The 24,972-nt window shown below is 32.4% G+C and overlaps 1 protein-coding gene across 1 annotated transcript; it reads right to left on the bottom strand.

Moving 5' to 3' along the window:
- Positions 1-1,304: 1,304 nt before the first annotated feature.
- Positions 1,305-8,988, bottom strand: LOC127719448 (solute carrier family 35 member E2A-like). The gene is made up of 6 exons (XM_052225553.1): positions 8,655-8,988; positions 7,167-7,302; positions 5,581-5,829; positions 3,907-3,960; positions 2,597-2,800; positions 1,305-1,884 (listed from the first exon to the last, which is right to left on the bottom strand). The coding sequence occupies exons 1-6, from the start codon at positions 8,908-8,910 to the stop codon at positions 1,683-1,685; spliced, it is 1,101 nt and encodes a 366-aa protein (XP_052081513.1). The 5' UTR covers positions 8,911-8,988; the 3' UTR covers positions 1,305-1,682.
- Between the last annotated feature and the right edge of the window lie 15,984 nt (positions 8,989-24,972).

Raw genomic sequence — 24,972 nt, 5'->3', positions numbered from 1 at the left:
AATCATTCGTAACAATAGTTATAATCACACCCAATCATTCGTAACAATAATTATATTCACACCCAATCATTCGTAACAATAGTTTTAATCACACCCAATCATTCGTAACAAAAGTTATAATCACACCCAATCATTCTTAACAATAGTTATAATCACACCCAATCATTCGTAACAAAAGTTATAATCACACCCAATCATTCGTAACAATAGTTATAATCACACCCAATCATTCGAAACAAAAGTTATAATCACACCTTATCATTCGTAACAGTAGTTATAATCACACCCAATCGTTCGTAACAATAGTTATAATCACACCCAAATCATTCGTAACAATAGTTATAATCACACCCAATCATTCGTAACAATAGTTATAATCACACTCAATCATTCGTAACAATAGTAACAATCACAACCAATCGTTCAAAACAATGGTTACAATCACACCCAAACATTCGCTACAAGACAACATAACTAAATAGGGTGCGACTGCTAGAGCCAACATGTTTTTAAAATGTGCAGGCTTTCAACAGAAGTTATCTGTTTGTCCTACATTCACACATAAATAACAATGAAAACTATCAATGTAACACAAATTAAATATATTTCAAACATTATTTGTCAAAATTCAACAAAATGTCTTTTATAAAATTGCCACTGAACAATATATACTATCAATGACCTGTTAAGTTGCAACTTTCTCTTGCTAACTAAAATACTTTAAGATAAAATACATACATATTATGTTTAGGAATACATTCTATGCAAATTAATGAAATTAATGAATTATAATGCATAACCCGATTTTAAACACAAATTCTTTTAGCAGTCTAGAAACGTTTTTTTAAAAATGCATTTTAACATTAATAATACGACTAAACTATTTCAACAATATGTAATGTATATTGAAGATCATTCCCTCTGTAAATGTTCTTCCATTTTGAAATCAACACTGAAGTTGAAATAATTAGCTGTTATCATCGTCAAATCTGCGCTCTGTGTTATAAAGCACAGGTGAGGAAGTAGATATTTGAGCAACCTTTAGTCAGAACAGGACTAACGTAGGCTGAGCATGCACATATAATATAATCAATAACTAAATTGGTTTTTTCTTATATTAGCAGTCGAGTAAGAATGTAAATTCTACATTTTCAACAATTGATAGTATTCTAAAATTTTACACTTATTCTTGACTTATTAAGTATTTTCAGTTAACGAATATGAAATTAACACAAAATAAATTGAATGCTTCCGAAGCGTTTTTTTTGGATGGCAGAAATCAATGCCATCCCAAAATTCTCCTCTTTTTAACATACAATTGTCAATATATCGTTGTTTGCTGGAAGGCTGTTCTACCTAGCGTAAAACATCATCCATCCTATGTTATTATACAAAATGTATAGAAAGTAATTTTAAAGGGTACGGTTTTCGCGGATTTTGTGTTTGACTAAACCGAGAAAGGAACTAATCTTTGAGGTTGCTTTGGTTATAGCAAAATTGAGAATAAATAATTTCAGATCCAACGAACAATATAATCCCCCCTCCAATACATGATTTGCCAATCACATATATTTATTCATAAACATGAGTAAGCAAAGTTTTCAATTTGGGCGCTCATGATGTAGGCAAACCCAAAGAGCTACAGACGCACGAAATGTATCAAGTGTTTTTCTATTTTACTATCAAACATCTTTAGTTTCTCCGACTCTTGGATAATTCTGTATTAGTTCTCTTCTATTGTGGTCCACTTCTTTAGCCTTGGTATATAGCAAAACACCAATTGTAACAATAAAAGTCCCCAGTCCACTTAGAAATGTAACCGGGTTACCAAATACTAATATTGATATCCAAATAAGCAAGGCTCGCTTAACTGTGTTGGCAACGCTGAAACAGAAAATAATATATGCCTTTTTATTTACCTATTTTACAAGAGCTTGACAGAAATGTCTGAGAAAATAAAACACAAAAACACTTTCTGAATAAATAATCCATTTGCAGAGTTTAATTGCCAAACACCAATAATGTAGAAAGCAGATTAGCCCTTAGCTAAATATATTTATAGGAGTGCGACTCATCAGCTCTGCTTTAATAAACCCCCTGATACAAACTGTAGCAATTAAAATGCATGATATCTTTTCCTTGACATGCTTGAAATCTGACAGTAAATATGAGTAAAAATAGACCAAATGGACTATGGCTGATATATATGTACTATCAGCTGTCAGAAACCTGTAAAAATTTATTCAATTTTTTGCTGCCTCAGCTATCCACAAGTGGTTACTCAGAAGAAACATTATATCAATAGACATATCTGTCTACACGTCTACGATGAATGGACTGATGTAACAACAAGGATACTATACATTTCAATTACATATACACAAAACAAAAACAAAAAAAACCAATCTTTTACTTTTCAAGTTCTCATCTAAAAATTTACTTAAATTGGCGATTTTGTAAGACAGGTTTGAATTTTAAATACCATTTATGGGTGTTTAATCCATCAGATAACGTTTTAAAGCATACTAAACCAATTCAACTAGAACCTAGAAATAACATTTTTAAAGCAAATAGATATAAATAAGTTTACACCTACCTGTGAGTTACAGGTGATATGTAGCTCATTAAAACATAAGCTGATAGACTTTGGAAGTGAAAACATATTCCATCAATTACGTATGCTGAGAACATAAAAGTATCGAATGTCTTACTAGCAGAATCCATATCTATCATGAAGTAACAAGCTGGAATTTGTACAGCAATTGATGATATACTAGTGTAAAATTGTAATTCAACAGGCCTGTAATAGAGAAATATTTGTATACGATGAAACAAGCTGTAACTGTTATTGATGATATAGTACTTGTGTAAAATTGCAGTTTTGATAGTCTGTAAATTTTTTTTTAAATGATCATCTTATTTAAGACGGGTGCCACATGTGGATCAGGAACTGATTACCCTTCCAAAGCACCTGATTTCACTCCTGTTTTTTTGTGGGTTCATGTAGCTCCATCTTAGTTTTAGATGAAGTGTTCTGTAGAATTTTTCTTTTCGTCGTTTTTCGTTGGTTGAATGCTTCAATTGGTTCTCAAGTCCTGTGGTACTAAGGATTAATTGTATTGTCTTGCTTTCATGTTCATGTATATGTTAATTATTTCACCTTTATAAACTTTTCAATAATGGAAGATAATTATTGACTAAAGACCTGCCTCTATTTTTCGAATAGTTGCTTTATCTGATATAATGTTTGCATTTTGAGTTAATTTAATCATGTCATTGAGATCTCAATCCGCTTTTAACTTAAATTTTTTTTTAAAAACATAGTTTAATAAGGTTAACAACTGGTTTTATTAATGGTGGATGATACCTGTATAGCAGGAGACGCTTTATCGTGTTGACGCACCCGGTCTCGTTGGAGTTAATGCGATTCTCTCAGTTATTGTTTGTCATCAAAATTCAAAGGTAGATATAATTCATGGATAACAACAGTATTAAAATCCATCTATTAAACCATATTTGAGTTATAATTAGACATTAAATTGAGAATGGAAACGGGGAATGTGTCAAATAGACAACAAACCGTCCAAAGAACAGAAAACAGCCATAGGCCACCAATGGGTCTTCAACACAGCGAGAAAATCCCGCACCGGAGGCGGGCTTCAGTTGGCCCCTAAACAAAAATGTATACTAGTTCAAAGAAAATGGACGTCACGCTAAACTCCGGAACATATAAATGAGCCAAAATAAAAAAAAACATACAAGACTAACAAAAGCCAGAGTTTCTTGACTTGGGACAGGCGCAATAATGAGGCGGGGTTAAACATGTTTTGTGAGATATATTGAAAAATGACAATTTGTGTCCTTAATATTGTTTTCTGATGTTAAAGGGAAATCAATTCTACTTACGTATATCTATATTTTTCACCACTAATTAATTTTTTGGAATAAACATTCTGTAAACTGAAAGAAAATAAGATATAAGTACTTGTAAATTTTGTTCAAACATCTAGCGAGAGAAAGTATTATGCAAAAAATAAATATGATTGAGTACAAAATATATTTATTAAACTTAAAATCAACAGAATGGTTCTAAAACAACAAGTGGAAACATATGTTTTCAAATTGCACATATACACATTTTTTCCGATGTAAATAGTTTTATAAAGCCTTCCAAAAATGCAAGTAAAGCAAACGTGCATGTAACTTCTGAAAAAATAAACAGCAGTGTGGTGAGATTTCCCATCCGGTTGAAGTTTGAAGTACAAGACAAAAGTAAAATAACAAAAATACCGAACTCCAAGGAAAATACAAAACGGAAAGTCCCTTATCAAATGGCAAATTCAAAAGCTCAAACACATCAAACGAATGGAAAACAACTGTCATATTCCTGACTTGGTACAGGCATTGACATGTAGAAAATGGTGGATTAAACCTTGTTTTATAGCTCGCTAAAATTTGCAATTTGGTGGAAAACAAACAACTAAAACTTTGACTGAGAAGTTTTTAGAATGAACGTCGCGTCGTACGCTGCATTTATCTATTATGTTATCCAAATAATTTCACAAAACGTCGTCAAACTGCATTTTCTGACGTCAGATCTGTAATTATTAAGTTATATTGTTATTTAATTGAACTGGAATTGTGTACATCAAGTATTTTGTTAAACAGTATGGGGTATAATAAACAAAAACGTTTATATTTTTAAATATCTTTGTAAAAATCAGATAGGTCTTTTTTTTAATAAAATAGATTTTGTTTTTAATTCTACATATTCTAGCAATGCAGACGGATTGGAATATTAAATATGTCTTCCACCTTAACATACCAAGTTTTCAATACAATATTGATATGGGATAACACAACCTCGGATGAATTGAACCTCGAATAAGCTGAATAGTTATGTCGAGTCCCTTCAAGTTCGACTTATCGAGGTTTAACAGTAAAAAAAAACCCGGATCATTTAAAGAAAGGCGCTTTGGACGCATGACATTATTTAACTTGTTTTCAATTTTTACTCTTACGAAATTGGTTGAGTTTCTTTTACTCAATTGTAATATCAACAAATGCAACTTATCTTCAAATTTGTACTTGCCATGAACAATCCATTTGGTGCTACTAGTACAGTACCTTTCCAGAGCACCTAAGACTACCCCCTCCCCCCAAACCGAGGCTTGCTTGGATTCATGTTGCCCAGTCTTTAGTTTTCAGTATAGTGTTTTGTAGACTGTTGGTTGACTTTGGTCGTCTTTATTGGCTATAGTATTATCTGTTTTTTGTCGACTTATGCTTTTGTATATGCTATTGGTATCTTGTTTTCCCTCATAACTTACCAACAAACTTCTTTATGCATGTAATTTCAATATTTTTATTTGATAGTTAAATAATAAGTACGCGTGGGTATAAACATATTCAGATATCCAATTTAGCAGTTGTCTTTAGGTCCAGTTTAAGAATAAAATATGTCGCATTAGTATACTTTTTGACTATTTTTTCCAAGGAATTATATCCAAACTAATTCTTAGTGTTTGGATGAGTGAATTCATAAGTTTAAATTTCAAGACTGCATAAATGTATACATACCAATCAGCTACATTTGTAGCTAAGGCTGCAATAAAGCCTTTAATATTAAAACTAAGTTCATATGCAGAACACAGGGCCAATCCACTCATTATTGGAATCAGAGACATAAATGTATACATCCCTGTGTACTCTCCAATCAAAGCATAGGAAATAAAACACGTAAATAATGGCGCTGAACTTTTCACTGTCTCTGTAAGTGATACTGCTACATGCTTTAACGCTACTAACCCTAGGACTACTGTGGAAAATCTGAAATTTAAATAAAAAGCAAATTAGAAGAGCTAACCTTCTGAGTCAAGCCTTTTTTAACTGATTTTCAATGGATCTTCCAATGTTAGGCTGTTGCACAGATTAGGGAATGGTTGAATGCTTAAAACATGTTTAATCCCTTAATATCCGTTATGTTCCAGTCATAAGCCAGGAGCTTGAAGTATGAATCCATTTTGGTTGTTTTACTATATGTATAATGGTTTTCGCTCTCAACAGGTCATGCATTTTTACTGTTTTGAATTGTTTGATATTTTACACACTCGTGGGCTTTTAAAGCTACCTTTATGGTACGTTTTTGGTTTTGCTCATTTGGAAGGCCCTACATGGTGGCCTGTTGTTGTTTACACACTTGGTTCTAGTATTTGTTGGATAGTTGAGTATCCTTCTGTATATTAAAATGCTTTTTATTGTTAATAACGTTAACGGTACTAATTTTACTGCACCAGATGCGCATTTCGACAATTAAGAGAAAAGAAACCAAATTAAATAGTTTAGGTCTTTAATTCACGGATATGACCTGCAAAAATAATTGGATCAGTTGACAGTCTCATTTTCTTTTCCTTAGTAAACAGCAGTAAACAGAAAACATTGGAATGAATATATTTTTATTTGCATATGTTTAATACTAAAGTCTCATTAAATATGAATGTTGAAATTGTTCGAATAAGCAACCAGCTTACTTCTTGAAAAATTCCAGTAAATAATATTTGTTTTAAATTAAGCTCCAAGGTATAAAATTTCAAACTGTAAGATATATAATTATCAACAAAGTCAACTTAATATAAATTGGCTGCTTTTTTATGATTTTAATTGTTGCTAGTTTAAAGCATTAAAATTAAATCATTTCAGAATATTATTTTCTTATTGATATATTCAGTTTATTTTTGTAATTTCATTCTGTTGTCTGACAGGACAGAATGCAATACTGGAAATAAACTACTAACAATATGAAATAAATAGGCAAGCCAATAGGTCAGACGTCTCTATCTGTCCTAAAGGTCAAATTAAAAATCTAAAAATTATGATGCAATAAGTAATATTTCTGCAGAATTCAATCAATTTTATGTATGTAATCGTCTAATATGTAGTTGTCACGAGCAAATTTCCAACTAGGGAATAAGAACCTCTGTTAACTCTACTAGAGCACGTTAGTACACAGAAAGTGGTTTATTTGGCTCAAACTGTAGTTTTATGTATGTGCTTTGTGAATCATTGTCTAATTAATTTTTTGCCATGGAGTTGTCTGTTCTTCCTACTCATTAATTTTAATCGCTCTTTTTGTTTGTTTTACTCTAAAATGACTCAATATTAATTACCTCATACATCCAAGTAATATCATATTTTTCCAGAATTTAGGTGGTTTCCCTTCCCGTATGACAGGTTTATAAAACCCGGATGGAAGATTCATTTGTATAAATCCAAATAATGTTGTCATCATCATTTGCATGGCACCTAAAACAATCAAATCATTTACCACTTAATCAATTAAAGATTCAAAACTTTAGGTTACCCCACCATTCATTATAGCACCGTTAACAAAGGGGCGAGATGATTTCACGGGACATTTGATCCAATGAATAGTTGTTATTTTCTGGTCGGGAGAAATTGATACTGAACTTTCAATCATTATATGACTTAAAATTCCAATAATTTATTATACATTATACAAAATAACCATCTTTTAAATATCACTGAAGCTTCATTCAGAATTTTCTTCAACAGAATCTTGCCAAAAGAGAGATTACAAATAGAGTTCCATTTTAAAATTAAAAATATATATATAAGTATTTAGTATGACAATAAATTTTCACTTCTGTACTCGTACTCTGAACAACAAATTTATTAATTTTATGAAAAAATGTCTACTTCCGTACTCCTAACAACAAAATTATAATATTTAAATTTACCTGTTGTTTTATTTAACGCCATTTAGTCTCAGGCAAGAGTTGTCTTATTGACATTCTTCCTACATCGTTTTTATAACTACCTATGTTATATAGGCACCTACGTTTTACTATTGTATTTATATTGTGTCATAGATCAAACTTATTCTTTCAGTTTATGTTTACTTGTTTCTGTTTAAATGTCTGTTTGATGGAGTTAAGCCATTTCAATCGATATTTTATACTGTGTCTTTTTATGTTGTAATGATACACTACTGTCTCAGGTTAGGGTGAAGGTGCCTCTATCAAGGAAATCATGATAGGAAGTACAAGCCCTAGAATATCGTATCAACTGGGAGATATATACTCCATATGCAGGCGCTGTTGGAATTTTGCTACATAGAAATGGAAATTTCACAATTGGGAAGCTAAAATCATCTCTTTTGTCGTAAAGTTTTGTTTTCAACCGACTCTCATTGGGATAGATGCGTTCAACATAGTCACCAAATTTTGAATTATTTAGTGAGAGAACATCATCTATATAACGGAAAGTGAAGCTAAAGGATACTGCTAACTTCTTTACTCTTAACATGTTTTACTTATTTCAATATATAAGTTACTTGAGGACCACTTATATAATATAGTTTACTGTTAAAAGAAAGCAGCAATAAGAATAATGTTGAAACAATGTGCCATATAAAACTTTAGAACTATATTTCAAATGGCTGACACAAAAGAATCATTGATTTTGAAGAGTTATTTCCTTTTCAAATGTAAAACTTCTTAAATACATTCTGTTCCATGCTTTATTATAATGTACATGTTTAGTATTGCTGGACCACCTTTCCGTATTGTTGTTGTTAAAATATGTTTAATTAGGAACAATGTAAAAGTCAAGGGAGGTAACTATTTTAAACATACCTAGTACTGCTGGGTCTCCTTTCAGTGACGTTAAAATATACTTGTTTAAAAACAATGTGAAGGCACTGAATATATACCACAAGATGAGGAATAAAAACGCCCGAACATTAAATAGTCCGAATTTGTCATCATCGTCTTGTTGATTTTTCACCTTGTGTTTGGTTCCTATGTTCGTTCGTACTACATCTAAATACGTATTCATTTCAGTAGATGTTGTCGTTGTCTCAGCATCTTTGACATGTTTAAAATCACTCATTTTTTTAAAAAGGAATTACCGTTGTTTACCATAAATTCATCTCCACATTTACCTCAGGGGATTAGGTTAACTTCAATATGTCTGAAAGTAAAATTGAGTCAAAAGTCATATACTGAATTTGTTTTCCTTTGTCCCCAAGTGTACAGAGTCTTACAATGGGTAATATAGTTGATTGGGTACAAGACAATTCAGACTTCAAACAAAAGATATAACTCGGACCGTCTATAATTACGACTATTTCTGTTTATTTAGACTCTCTGGACTGACTATAGAGACAACTGATACCACCTATAGATATTTCAGTACATGTCTGGTAAATTTCAAAATCAATTCAAGGCGATAGAAAAAGGATATGTGCATTTACAATAATTAGTCTACACGTACAAAATAACAACCAATGAATTGAATTTATTATAATCTCACGCATTGATTAATTGCAGATGCAAACATATATTATAATTATACAAATACATTTTATAAGTAATCATTACCCGGACATAAAACATTGATTTATGAGACACATTTGTAAAACATAATTTTACGCTTACATAATTACAAAATATTTGAAAAATAAGTCGGTAGAAAATGACAACGCCATGGCAATAATAAAAACGAAAGACGACGTAAAAGATAAACAGATTCAACAAACACTACATAAAAAAGAATGAACAAAATGAACCCAACCTAAACTGGGTTATTTCAGATGCTTCGGAAAAATAAGCTGAACCTGCTCCACTGGTGGCACCCGTCGTGTAACGCATTGAAAGTACGCATTTGGTGATGTCACAATCGAGGGAATACGGACGGGATTATGGGTACAACCATTTGAATATATCTGAGGATAGATATTCCATGTCCGTTCTAAGCGATGATTTCAACTTTGCCACTTGGAAGCTTTTGTGCAATAGCTTCCTTGTATAACAGCAGCCATTTATTAAGTATATCGTGATAACAAACTCTGGTATATCGTATCAACTGGAAAATTACCTCATATACAGGCGCCACTGGATTGTTGCTGCCTAGAGTTCGAAAAGTTAGAATTTAAGCTAAAATCATCCTTTTTTGTCATAAAGTATTGTTCTCATCGGACCATCATTGTCAATTTCGAAATGTAAGTCAAGATATAAGGCAGAATATTTGAATTAGTTGTAAATGAGAAGTACAAGGATAATGCTAGCGTCATTTCATGCTTCCTAAAAAGCTCATGTATAAAGTCTGCCTCATATGAATAAAGGGACAAGTCGACAAGAAGAGGAGTACATCTAGTTCCCACAAGAATGCCTATTGTTTGTTGAAAAACACGTCATACAAACGTTACAAATGTGTTGTCAATGAAAATATAACGCATCTTAATGATACAAGAATTAAAATAGTTTAATTCGAAAGACTCATCAGTGACGCTCGAATCAAAACAGTTCAAACGGCCAAATAAAGTACGAAGCTGAAGAACATTGAGGACCAAATTTACAAAATGTTTTGTCAAATACAGCTAGGGCAATCTATTCCGTGGGTAGAAAAAAACTTAGTGTTTCGTCAATTTCAAAGTTTTATAATCAGATAATGATATCAGTCACATATAATTTTTTTGCTAGAAGCAGAGTAATGTTGATGAAGTATGATGCAATACTTCCTGCAACAAGATTTTTGTACCTAAGTTAGCCATTCTTTTTAGTTCAGTTCAGAATGGGAAATACTAGTGTAAAGGGTAGAGAAGTAAAGAGATTTAGACTGTATGTACTTAAACAGATCTTGTAAAATCCGTATCTTGTTTACACTCCCCAAGAATAGGTAGTTTCACAGTAATTTTGAAGCCCGGCTTTGATTGATGATAAAACTGAGGATTAGAGTTTGGAAAGAGGTTTCGTGGATCATTTGGCAGACACAGCAGTATAACATGGTTTGTAAGGACACTTATGTAATTTTGGTATCCAATACAGTGAAGGAAGATCTAGTTCCGATGGAACATAGAACAGGCTTAAGATTCTTCAGGATTTCCTCTTTTGTAAGTGTCGTGGGAGTTTATGTTGAGTTTCTAAGTGAATACCTAAATCTGTGATCAAGCAGTTTCTTTAACGCGATTTTTTATTCAAAATGGTATTGTTCAGGGCTTTAAATACGAGGACAATGCCATATTTGTCACGGAGGTAAGACAAGTGCTTAGCAACATTTGGGTCTATGAAAATAGATGTAGCATAAGAGTTCATAGACCCATTCAGTTTTCTAAAATGCTAACTTGTATCAACGACCCCACAGTCTTTACTATCGTGTGATGAGTGTATTGAATGAGATTAACATACAAAAAAAAAAGGTTTAGATTTGAATAATCGAAAATAATAACAAAATCAACTTCTGAAAAAAAAAAAAAAAAATCAACCTGCACTTTATTTTGTATGAAATGAATATGATAATTAGTCCTCATAATGAAGTATCAAATTGTTATCAAATTAATTATTTTGATAAGCTTATCTCGCACATGCAGCAACGTATAACTATATGTGACGTTTTACCTTTAAAAACGGCCGAGTTGTCTTAAATGTTTACCCAAAGAAATAGCAGAAAAATTACAAAAATCATAAAAACCACAAATGGATGACTTTGCTTCTGGAAGATGTGGACATGGTTGATCATGGTTGATGATTTGGTGAGAATCCTTGGCGTCCTCTGATAATGACCCTTTTGCATTACATCAAAGGCATAATTGACCATTAATAATATATTTTCTAAAGAAAAGTTTCCATTTAATCTTTGAAATAGCTGATAGTGTATTCCCCAAATAAATAAAATTTATATATCTATGATGTTAAATTTTCCTTAGAACTTTCGAACATGTCAAAACGGGATATTTAAAAAATAATGAAAATAATATAGATAGAAGCGGACAAGGAAGTATTAAATTCAGACATCTTTAAATTTTAAAATGGCATTCGCAAGTTCAATACATAAAGATCAAATTACAGCTGGATGTCAGTTTTGCGACGGTTGAAGTAAGATACACTGGAAATGAATCCAGTGCGACTTATTGATGTGCGATAAGTGTAAGAAAAAAGTTCTTTTGAGGATTGCTAAGGGTCATAGAATAATGAACATTAAAGATATAGGAAAAGAGGAAGGGCCAAAGGAAACATTCACATTCAATGATTTCAAGTGTGAAGAACATTCTGGACAATCTTGTTGTCTCTATATATATATATACTGTAATACTTGTAATAAAAATCTGTCCAAAGTGTATTACTAAAGTTCATAACTGACATGAGTTATTTGAAGAAGAAGACTATAATAATAGCAAAGCAGAATTGACGGTATTTCAGAAGATATATTCGTGTGAAAAATCATAGATCATTCGAGTGATAATATTAGCACAAGGAGGAGACACCGGATTTACTCCGGTCACCCTGATGTCAAATCTGATAACGATCCATTGTCATCTCGTGGAATACTAACAACACCATTATTACTGATATAAGCAATTATTTAGTGTATATACTAACAGACCAAGGACAAATAATTAACTACTATAATATACGTAACATCATTGCATGTTTCCGTGCTTCTTTGCTCTGCTCTGTCTATACCTTGAACTATCTAGTTGTTTTCCATGTTGTGCTTTGTGTACTGTTGTTTGTCTTTTCGTCGTTTTTCGTTTGTTGTCATGGTATTGTTTGTTTTCGACTTTTTGAATATTCCTTTGAAATCTTCCGCCTATCTTTTAAAAGGGCAAATAATGTACGAAGATGGACAGCATTGATAAATAATTATAATACTGTTGATAATAAAAAAATAACAAAAAAAAACCTTTAAAATAAGAAACAAAATGAGGAAAATTTATCAGAGGTAATAATCATGCTGTCATGTGTATAAAAGATTTTACCCTTTCCTTTCTTTACCTGTGTCTATTGAATCAGCTTGCGTAAGTTCAAAAGTTTCGGAAACGAAATTTGAAAGTACAAACATACCGGAATTTTATTCCGTATTGAGGATTGTATTTCGAATTACTGTAACTTACTGACATTTGTGCGTGCATGTATTGTAGAGATTCAAAACACTGGGCAAGAATGAAAGATTAATAATTGCGATTTCAGGAATGATGCAAATGTTGCTATCAAAATTAAGCATGCGAGTTTCCAATTTTGCGAAACGAATACCGTCGAAATATTAAACATCGTAAAAAATTTGTAAATTAACAGTATGACCACAAAAGGACTACCCTAGGACAATTTTAAGACACACCTTTAGCTATCATATCTTTAGGAAACAATAGAGAGTATATGTTATCTTATGAGACTTTTATTAACTTAGGACTGAGACAGGTCCTAAGAACATCCAGAGACATGTTATAGTCTTAATGCATGATCTCTGTTGACATAACCCAGTTTCTTAATATAAATTATTTTTTTTGTCATTTGAAAACATCATGCATAAAAGTAACAGACAAACGTGAAATTTCTATAAAAGTTATCATGGTCATGAATTTCATGGAATAAGTGTAAAAGAGGAAAACTAACACAAAAAAGAAGTTCACTGGTCAGCGAGTCGGTGGTCTTTAAAATCTATTCCATTTTAAAAGACAAAACTTTCAAACTTTTATATTTTTGTTAGACGCTTCTTAATTTACAACACAGCATACAGAAGGATAGTTTTGTAAACAATTATGTTTAAACTCCAAATAATTTGAATCATCCTCTTAAAATTTGTTCCGACAAGACTAACACTAACTCCAAGTACTGCTGTTATACTGTACATACATGTAGGTATAAAACACATAGGTGTGTACAAAATTTAATGACAACTATGTTGTAATAATCAGTAAACATGTTTGTGAAACAAACAAAATTTTATTAATTGACATATTTACAATGAAGTACCTGTGCCATGGTTAGATGTTACTACTGTGTTTAGAAAAAGATAGTCCGATTGGGACAAAGGGACGTAACTAGGCTTACACTACCAGGAAACTGTAATAATTAAATAAAGGTGCTTTCACAATTAAACATCACTTTCTTAGCCACAGACATATCTTTCCTTGAATTACAGAACAATACCTTCAATGAATACGAGAACGGGAATGTTTGTATTAGGATGAGAAAGTTGTTTTTGTTCATTGTGTTATCAGCATCGAGAAATGAATAATAAAATCAACATCACATCACAATCTACCTGTTAATCAAAATGGTTGGCGCTAAAAAGTGCAGTGTGGATTTATGATTATAAATGGTGTAATATTTTTTGTGGATTCCGTGGACAAAAATTTTAATATTCATCAAAATGCAATCTTTGTATGCTGAATTTGTCAAAACGATGAAATCAATAATCAACAAAATTACATTTTTCTCTTAATCTACAGAAATTGGTTATAAATAGACCCAAAAACAGCTTCCAGTTGGAGATTTTAAACAAGTGTCAAATGAAGCATTTCCCTACCGGCTTTTTCTCATATACATGATTTAACTATTGATCTGTTTACTAATAATGTTTTATTCTTTATAATCATTTGTACACGCTTGATCCCTAGCTTGACCCAATTGCAATTAGCATCATGCATTCTAAAATATATACGAATGTTAGACAAATGTTAAATATCAAATACAGAACCTTTTTTTATACAAATTTTAATGCGTCCGAAGCTTTTTTCTGGACTCCGTAATCAGGAACGCTCAAAACTAAACATTTGAAAGCAAAGGATATGTAAATAGAAAGTAGAAATATTTTAATTCCCTTCAATTTTTGCGAATCTGAAAAAAACATGACTAAAAAATCTTACACTAAATTTATTTTATTTACTTGTATTTATTTTAGGGAGATGATAAAAAAAAATATTTTCAAGCTGAGACGACTACTACGTGTTATAGTAGTGTCAGGAAGTCCAAGTGTACACAGTCTCTCGGAAATACAGTTAAACAAATACGAGATAACTTGGCTTTATAACTATTTTGATCTGAGCGTCACTGATGAGTCTTATGTAGACGAAACGCGCGTCTGGCGTATTAAATTATAATCCTGGTACCTTTGATATCTATTGGACCGTTTATGAAAACAAATAAGACCGTTAAGTGAGACAACCGGACCGTCTACATAGACAACTCATACCGACTCAGAAAATTATTGGTGTATTTTTTCTTTATATTATTTGAAGACATATTAACAGGATATGTTTAGTTAGTTTAAAATGTGCACTTGGTTTATAATTATGACTGGATAAAGTTTTTCTTAATAATATATCTGTATAAATCTATATAAATTACTGCTTGACATTATCCGAACCTCACAACTAACCAAACACAATATGAATGAAAATTTCAAACAATATTTTATCTAATTTCACTTGAAATCAAAATAATATATAAGCGAATATATCTAAAAATATTCTACTTTTAAGTAAAATCATGAGCCAAATAATACAAACCATACACAAAAAATAATATTAAATTTATTTCATCATAGTCACATTAGTCGCAATGATTGACATGTATTATAACAAACGAAAAACATAACAGATATTAAAAAAAAACAACTATAAAGATTGACTTGTGACATACCTTAGGTAATTTTTTTTCAAAATATAGAAAATAAAAACAATATAAATTAAAAACCAAATTAATTTTATATTAAAAATAGTATAAAAATATATATTAAAAGACGCTTGCATTTTAAAAATTACCAAATATATCAAATATAACTTGATTAAACAAGAGGGGTTACTAAACCAAACAAGAGGGGTTACTCAAGAGGGGTTACTAAACCAAACAAGAGGGGTTACTCAAGAGGGGTTACTAAACCAAACAAGAGGGGTTACTCAAGAGGGGTTACTAAACCAAACAAGAGGGGTTACTAAACCAAAAAAGAGGGGTTACTCAAGAGGGGTTACTAAACCAAACAAGAGGGGTTACTCAAGAGGGGTTACTAAACCAAACAAGAGGGGTTACTCAAGAGGGGTTACTAAACCAAACAAGAGGGGTTACTCAAGAGGGGTTACTAAACCAAAAAAGAGGGGTTACTCAAGAGGGGTTACTAAACCAAACAAGAGGGGTTACTCAAGAGGGGTTACTAAACCAAACAAGAGGGGTTACGTTACCAAACAAGAGGGGTTACTAAACCAAACAAGAGGGGTTACTCAAGAGGGGTTACTAAACCAAACAAGAGGGGTTACTAAACCAAACAAGAGGGGTTACTAAACCAAAAAAGAGGGGTTACTCAAGAGGGGTTACTAAACCAAACAAGAGGGGTTACTCAAGAGGGGTTACTAAACCAAACAAGAGGGGTTACTCAAGAGGGGTTACTAAACCAAACAAGAGGGGTTACTCAAGAGGGGTTACTAAACCAAAAAAGAGGGGTTACTCAAGAGGGGTTACTAAACCAAACAAGAGGGATTACTAAACCAAACAAGAGGGGTTACTCAAGAGGGGTTACTAAACCAAACAAGAGGGGTTACTAAACCAAAAAAGAGGGGTTACTCAAGAGGGGTTACTAAACCAAACAAGAGGGGTTACTCAAGAGGGGTTACTAAACCAAACAAGAGGGGTTACTCAAGAGGGGTTACTAAACCAAACAAGAGGGGTTACTCAAGAGGGGTTACTAAACCAAACAAGAGGGGTTACTCAAGAGAAGTTACTAAACCAAAAAAGAGGGGTTACTCAAGAGGGGTTACTAAACCAAAAAAGAGGGGTTACTCAAGAGGGGTTACTAAACCAAACAAGAGGGGTTACTAAACCAAACAAGAGGGGTTACTAAACCAAAAAAGAGGGGTTACTCAAGAGGGGTTACTCAAGAGGGGTTACTAAACCAAACACGAGGGGTTACTAAACCAAGAGGGGTTACTAAACCAAACAAGAGGGGTTACTCAACCAAAAAAAAGAGGGGTTACTCAAGAAGGGTTACTAAACCAAACAAGAGGGGTTAATAAACCAAACAAGAGGGGTAACTCAAGAGGGGTTACTAAACCAAACAAGAGGGGTTACTAAACCAAAAAAGAGGGGTTACTCAAGAGGGGTTACTAAACCAAACAAGAGGGGTTACTCAAGAGGGGTTACTAAACCAAACAAGAGGGGTTATTCAAGAGGGGTTACTAAACTAAACAAGAGGGGTTACTCAAGAGGGGTTACTAAACCAAAAAAGAGGGGTTACTAAACCAAACAAGAGGGGTTACTCAAGAGGGGTTACTAAACCAAAAAAGAGGAGTTACTAAACCAAACAAGAGGGGTTACTCAAGAGGGGTTACTAAACCAAACAAGAGGGGTTACTAAACCAAACAAGAGGGGTTACTGAACCAAACAAGAGTCTGTTTGAATCTTAAAGTTGTATTTTCCTGTATTGTACTTACATGCTTTCGAATACTTATTTCTATGAAACCATGTTCTTATAGACACTAACATTATCAGGGTACCTCGCCGTTAATGATGTAGCAGTAAGGTCATTATAAACAGTTTTATTTGCCATACACTTATTATCAAGGACTTCTTTCGGAGAACAGTTTATCAATATACACAAAATAAATTTATATATACGGTTATGTGGTCATTTGAAAAGCATCATGTATGATAAAAACAGTTATAATTCCAAGAGCTATATTGTGATCAATGTAAATATAGCAGCTTATGTGCTTTGTCTATAGAGTGTCTACGTGCCATTTTGTTTTTTCTTTGTTGACATAGTTGTTTGTTTTATAGTGATTAAGATAATAATACAACGTTGACTGCTGTACATCAATTTTTTACATTTTTACCTATTATATAGATAAGAAGATGTGGTATGAGTGCCAATGAGACAACTATCCATCCAAGTCACAATGTGTTAAAAGTAAACAATTATAGGTCAAAGTACGGCCTTCGACACGGAGCCTTGGCTCACACCGAACAGCAAGCTATAAAGGGTCCCAAAAAGACTAGTGTAAAACAATTCAAACAGGCAAACCAACGGTCTAATCTATATAAAAAACGAGAAACGAGAAACACTTATGAACCACACCAACAAACGACAACCACTGAAAAACAGGCTCCTGACTTAGGACAGGTGCATAAAATGCAGCGGGTTTTAAACGTTTTAACAGGTATTGTGTCTGTTTGTTTTGCCCGCACATTGTTGTCAATATAATGGAATATTACGCGACTGTCATACAAGTGAGAGGTTTAGCTAGCTATAAAACCATTTTTAATCCACTACATAAGGAAATGCCTGTACCAAGTCAGGAATATGACAATTGATTTCCATTCGTTTGATATGTTTGAACTTTTGATTTTGCCATTTTTAAGGGACTTTCCGTTTAGAATTTTCCTTGGAGTTCGGTATTTTTATTATTTTACCTTTTCCTAAGAAAACTAGTGTTGGTATTGGTTGTTGCCCTTCATAAACATGATAAATGCGCACAAGTAACAAGACTGACAAAAATATTAATGTATCTTCAACAAGTATTAACATAAAACACATCAAATATACCAGGTTTTACAATTTTTACATGGCCAAATAAAATATGAAGTTGGTGAACACTGGGGACAAAATATTCCGAAAGTGTTTGCCAAATACAGCTAAGGTAATCTATTCCTAGGCTAAAAATCCTTAGTCGTTCAGCTAAGGTAATCTATTCTAAGGCTAAAAATCCTTAGTCGTTCAGTTAAGGTAATCTATTCCTAGGCTAAAAATCCTTAGTCGTTCAGCTAAGGTAATCTATTGCTAGGCTAAAAATCCTTAGTCGTTCAGCTAAGGTAATCTATTCCTAGGCTAAAAATCCTTAGTCGTTCGATCAATTCAAAGTTTTTTAAAAAGTTAATTTATTGACATTACCATATCAATGATCAGTAATGTCAACACATAAGTGCTGACTAATGGGCTGGCGTTACCCTCGGGGAGGAAACCTCTACAAGCAGTGCCATCGACCCAGCAGTTGTAAAAATAACTCATCAAAGATACCAGGCTTATAATTTTGTACGCCAGACGCGCGTTTTGTCTACAAAAGACGCACCAGTGACGATCGAATTAAAAAAGTTAAGAGACCAAATAAAGTACTATGTTCAAGTACACTGAGGACCAAAAATCCCGAAAGATTTTACCAGCTAAGGTAATTTATTCCATACTAGCCTTTAGTCGCGATGTTTCCGCCATCTAGTTCATTAGCAATGACACCTGTGTAATAATTCCCTTCTAATTAATTACTAAATTTAGATTAAATTCTATCACCGAATAGAAAGCGAAACGATATTTCTCCACATAGATATGTTGCTAACAATGGGACATAGTTTTACTCACATTACCAGATAACTGGGATCATAAAAGTGGGTTTCATACGTGTTTTAGTCACCGACACATCTATCCTTGAAATGCGAATATTTAGGAACAAGAACGTTGTCTGTATATGGATAAAAAGAGTTTTTATGGTCATTTTTTTTCAGCATCTTTAAATGAATAACAAAACCCAAATCTACATATACATATACATCAAAAATGGCTGCCTGAAAAGTATCTTGTGGCTTTATTATCCTTAACGTGGTCCGAATGTTTGTTGAGACCGTGTATAAAGATTACTCAAAATTGACACGTGTGCAGAATTTGTCAAGAGCACAAAATCAATGATCTACGAAATAACTTTTTTCCCGTCATCTACAAAATGTGGTACACATGATCATATAAGTAAATCCACAACAGTTATTATTGGCAGATTGTCGAAAAAGCGTAAAATTAGGATTTCCCTACCTGTACCTTCATATCAAATTGGTCTGTTCTGTACTTATGTGTTATCCCGAACATCATTTGTAAACACATGGTCCCTACCTAATCTATATATTTCACAAAAAAGCATCTTGCAGATCTTGTACTTTAGAATAAGTGTTACATTTTACCTGGTTATTTCATGCTTCGTTTATATATCAATATATCACCTATATAAATATGTGTGTTTTTCCATATCCTGGTAAACATTACATTAAGTATTTATAAATAAAAGTGCATCTTTCTTCATGCTTCACTTATTTATTTGCAATATATTAACAGGTCGTCCTTTTTAACATGTTCATTTCCTGTTTAAAAGAAGAAAAATAAAACACTATTCTATTTTAACCGTCATCAGGAACACCAAAATAGGGTGATAGTATTTAAAGGGCATTTTAATAGTTTATGTAGACGAGGTAAACTTCACTATGCATATTCTATCTTTCTAGTGATAAAAATTACTTCTTTACATATACATGAATATCAACTCATACAAAATTATTATATATTATATTATTGATGTCACATCAAAAAGAATTGAGCTTCATACTATACAAACTCGGAAAGTGCATGAATGTTATATTTAGTTCAAAAAGCTTTTAAACGATTAATTATGTCATAAACTATATATTAAAGAGAAAAATATACATTTCGATCATATCGCTACATCTTGTATTTATAGAAAAATATGTTCATAGTTACAAACCCATAGAGCGCACCAAAAATCTAAATAATTATTTGAAGTTATTATGTTTCCTTTAGACCTGTCGTGTTTAGGAGATGAAATTTCAGGGAAGAAAATTTCTCCATTTGCCGAGAATGTGTCACCGTAACGATTTATCATAAGAGTACATCTATTATACTATGTTATACTATATGCTGTGATTACCTTATTCACCATCATTTACAAATTCATTCAGTCGTTCATTAATTCATTCATTGATTGAAGGACAGTCAGAAAAAAACAATTTAGTCAATAATATTCTGCACGAATCAATGCATGCAACCCCGCCACATTTTCTGATACTATATATATGTAGAACTCAAAATTGCGATGTTAAGATCTCTAAAGTACGATGGTCACGCTAAAGTGCGATGGTCTACGCTAAAGTACGATGATGTCTCTCGCTAAAGTGCATGCGAGTTTTCACACTTCAGTACGCATGTCACACAGCTGTAGATCTATAGCCTTTTCAATGTTGACTGCTGTACCCCAATAGTTGACATTTTTACCTATTATGTCTGTTTGTTTTGCTCTCGAGAACATTGTTATTAATATAATAGAATTACATGCGACGGTCATACAAGTGAGAGGTTTAGCTAGCTATAAAACCAGATTTGATCCACCATTTTCTACATCAGGAAATGCCTGTACCAAGTCAGGAATGTGACAGTTGTTTTCCATTCGTTTGATACGTTTGAGCTTTCGATTTTGCCATTTTATAAAGGACTTTCCGTTTTGAATTTCCCTTGGAGTTCGGTATTTTTGTTATTTTACTTTTCCCCATTATCAGATTAACACATTCATTGTTGTCGGTCTTATAATGCATGTTTTTCATAAGCAATTCACAGTTCAAATTCCAAGAAAATCTTTATATAAAATTTAAAATAACTGTATTATGTGATTTCAGTGTGAATAAAAGTTGGTTTGCAGCATATTTTTTTCACAATATAAACGCCCCATTTAGAACCCAAGTAGTAATTTATCCTGTGACATTACTATCAAAATGAATAAGATATTTTAATAAACAGTATTTAGCATTTAATCAGCTAAATAAACACGTCATTATTTTATGCCTTGAAGCACATTTCATTGAAACTTGGAATCCGGGTTTTTTTTAAACCCTATCATTCTGAAAGGAAATAAGTTCATATAGCTATATGAGTATTAATTAAGGGGTTTGTCGAAGCATTTTTAGTTATTCGAAGTTTGCCAATCAGTTTATGTAGTAGTAGTTATGCTTTACCCTTTTTAGTTGATTTTTGTTCGGTGTTAACCAAGGCTCCGTGTTGAAGGTCGTACTTTGATCTATAATTGTTAACTTTTTATATATTGTGACCTGGATGGAGAGTTGTCTCATTGGCACTCATACCACATCTTATTTATATATATAATATATTAATAGTAGTATTCATATTTTATAGTTTTTTTTTGCGTATATGCTTGATATGCCTGGATTTGGTAGTGCATGCCTGAGTTTAGTGAAGTGACATTAGAAGAATATCAATTGTAATATATATAAGTCTAAATTAAAAACAACGTTCAAACCCATGATTGCGTTGGATAAACACCGCATTTTTTATACGTGTGCATGCAAAAACAAATTTCTTGGTAGAGGGGTCTAAATACAGCACAAACAACATTTTCCAAAAGACCAAAAAAGTGAAAAAGTATATTTTAACAAAACGCATTTGACTAGCAGGTCGAACAACGGATGTTCTTAAACCCTGCTGACTGCCATTGGCGATTGCCAAATAAACGGATCACCAGATGTAACAAAATGGATCTTAACTATTAATTTAATACCAAACAGAAAACAATAAACTTGCGGAAAAGATGGTATACCGCAAACAAAAGGTGCAAAAATTAGTACACCATATCTGGATTTCGACAATTAATGTCTCTTCAGTGATGTTATGAATCGAAACGGTATTTGGAAGGCCATATAATTTACCTCAATTAAGGATAGACTCTTGAATTTTGAGGAATCGAAATAGGACGAACGGATCATATAAACCCGAAGGCAAATATAATACAAGCTCAAACCAAATTTCTCGGTAGATGGGTCTAAATACAGCACAAACAACATTTTCCAAAAGACCAAAAAAGTGAAAAAGTATATTTTAACAAAACGCATTTGACTAACAGGTCGAACAACGGATGTTCTTAAACCGTGCTGACTGCCATTGGTGATTGCCAAATAAACGGATCACCAGATGTAACAAAATTGATCTTAACTATTAATATAATACCAAACCTGTAGGCATACTTATCCTATGCATGTGTTGTTTTATTTCTTAAATAATTTATATTTGTTTGAGCTTGGCTAATTAGAGTATCATCAAAATAAACACCTTTGTACATTACTAGCCTGGTATATTTGGTGAGTTTTTATATCCAACGGTTTGTTCAGTCCACAAGTCAGCACTTTTTTGTTGACCTAAAACATCACTGAGTAATCTACTATTTATAAAATGTTGAATTATTCGATATTATAAGATTTTTCTACCCCAAATCATAGATTACTTTAGACGTACTTGGCACAACTTTTCTAAATGATCAGTTTTTATTGCTCCTCGACTTCGTATTTGAATGAGCCTTACAACAATTTTGATTCAGGACCCACTGATGAGTCTGATAAAAATGTGCTGTCGAACTGCCGTGTCTGGCGTGAAAAATTATAAGCCAGTCATATGTGACACAACCAATAGGTCGACATCACTACTGTAGACGTTTTGTCCTCGAGGGTATCGCAGCCTAGTTTTTGCACTTTGTGTTGAAATGCAACATAATTGATATGTGCATTTTCTGTAAATTTACTGTTGATTAAATGTTGAATTATTCTAAATTCTAAAGTGTATTTTCCCTAGGCATATTTTGGTATTTTTTTACACAACTTTGTTTTGTGCTTTTCACTTTTGTATTTGATTGGTATCTCGACTGTTTTGATTCGAGCGCCACTGATGACTGTTTTGTAGACTAAACGCTCGTCTTGTCTACCAAATTATAAGCATGGTATCTTTATTATTGAACTAAGATTTTGTAAAGTTTAAAAATAAAGCAAGTTCATCCAATTAACGTGTTTAAAATTATGTTTATATTTTCCAAGTTCTTCTATCGTGAATTTTTCATTTATATCTATTAGTCAGATTCTAAGCAAAACATCGTTTTGATATTCTTCTCTTTAATCTGATTCCGCGCATCAACCTTTATCTTTTTTAAAATATCCCATCAAGTAAATATTATTCGGGATTATATCTGAGACAGATTGTATTTAATAAATTCACTATAAAAAAATAAAATTGGGAAAAAAAAAGGAACAAAAAATAATATAAATTACATGTATTGTAACATAAATGACCTTTTAACGGGAAAATTCGCCAAAATAAAATAAATGAAAAATTGAAATTGTGTTCCTTTTGTATAAACAAACATAAATTCAATGATATTAATGTTTAATTCCACTGGATAAGTGCGCAAAATTTTATTTAATCTGACTACCGATTCAACACCTTGACGGCATCTCGGTTTCCAATAATCACTTTAAATCTTATTACCACAAACTCCCAAAACCAGTATGACATACAATTGGTGGTCAATCAGTATCGGTAATAGTTAGAACGGATTCCTCCATTCCATAATTGACATCGATTTTAATTCAAGAAATCGGTGATTGACCAAAAAAGGATCAAGACAAGTCACCTTAATAAAGGCAACAGTAGTATACTGGTGTTCAAAAGTCATAAATCGATTGAGAGGAAACAAATCCGGGTTACAAACTAAAACCGAGGGAAACACATCAACTATAAGAGGAAAACAAAGGAACAACAGGAACACTGAAGTGCAACAAAAACAAACGCCAACATACATAGAAACGAACTATTTGATAACAACTGACATATTCCTGACTTGGTACAGAACATTTTAAAAAATAATGATGGGTTGAACATGATTTAACATTTTCCTTCGCGATGACAGACATTTAACGGGGTTTTTAGTCTATAATATTCTCTTTCCCCTCTAAACAAGGATGTGTAGTAATATTTTGCTATACTAATCTTTAGTCTTTATGCTATTTTTAGTCTGCGTTTGGAATGACAATATGTTAATAAATCTTTATTCGTAAAACATGAACAAATGTGTTTGATGACTTAAAATGTATAGTTGTGTTGAAAAATTGAACTGTAATAAAAAGCGAATCTTGTTCCATGATTTTCTAACTTGCTTGCATTTTTTGTTCCCCTATCTGGATGGTTTAAATCAGGTTAAAACACCTGTCAATTAATAATCAAAGGCTAACATATCGCATGATTGGTTTTCCCTAATGTAGGTCAATCATATCACACCTGCTGTTGTATTCCTAACTCGGGGATATCAAGGTACTATGATTGTTGCAATGATGATATACGCTATTGATCCCCCAAAATCCTATTTGAAGAAATAGAGAAAATTCAGTTCGGATAGACTGACAGTTGTTTATCTAACGTCTCATCCGCTAAAGCGGTGATGGACGTCTTTTTCATGTTTACCTATATAAGTTAATTGATAAACCAGTCCTGATATTGTGCTTAACAAAAGGAAGAGATAAGAGAAAAGAATCATTATAAAGTGCATACATTTAGCGTATTTCTGAACATATAAGGAACGGG

This window comes from Mytilus californianus, unplaced genomic scaffold (genome assembly GCF_021869535.1).
Source record: "Mytilus californianus isolate M0D057914Y unplaced genomic scaffold, xbMytCali1.0.p SCAF_11, whole genome shotgun sequence".
NCBI classification, from domain to species: Eukaryota; Metazoa; Mollusca; class Bivalvia; order Mytilida; family Mytilidae; genus Mytilus; species Mytilus californianus.
The sequence above is the reverse complement of the archived record's forward strand: the minus strand, read 5'-3'. Positions and strand labels throughout refer to the sequence as shown.

Coding starts and splice junctions, on each gene's coding strand:
- LOC127719448 (XM_052225553.1), bottom strand. CDS start 8,910: ATGAGTGATTTTAAACATGTCAAAGATGCTGAGACAACGACAACATCT. Junction 7,303..8,654: donor AGGAGACCCAGCAGTACTAG/GTATGTTTAAAA, acceptor TGATTGTTTTAG/GTGCCATGCAAATGATGATG. Junction 5,830..7,166: donor ATATTACTTGGATGTATGAG/GTAATTAATATT, acceptor TTTAAATTTCAG/ATTTTCCACAGTAGTCCTAG.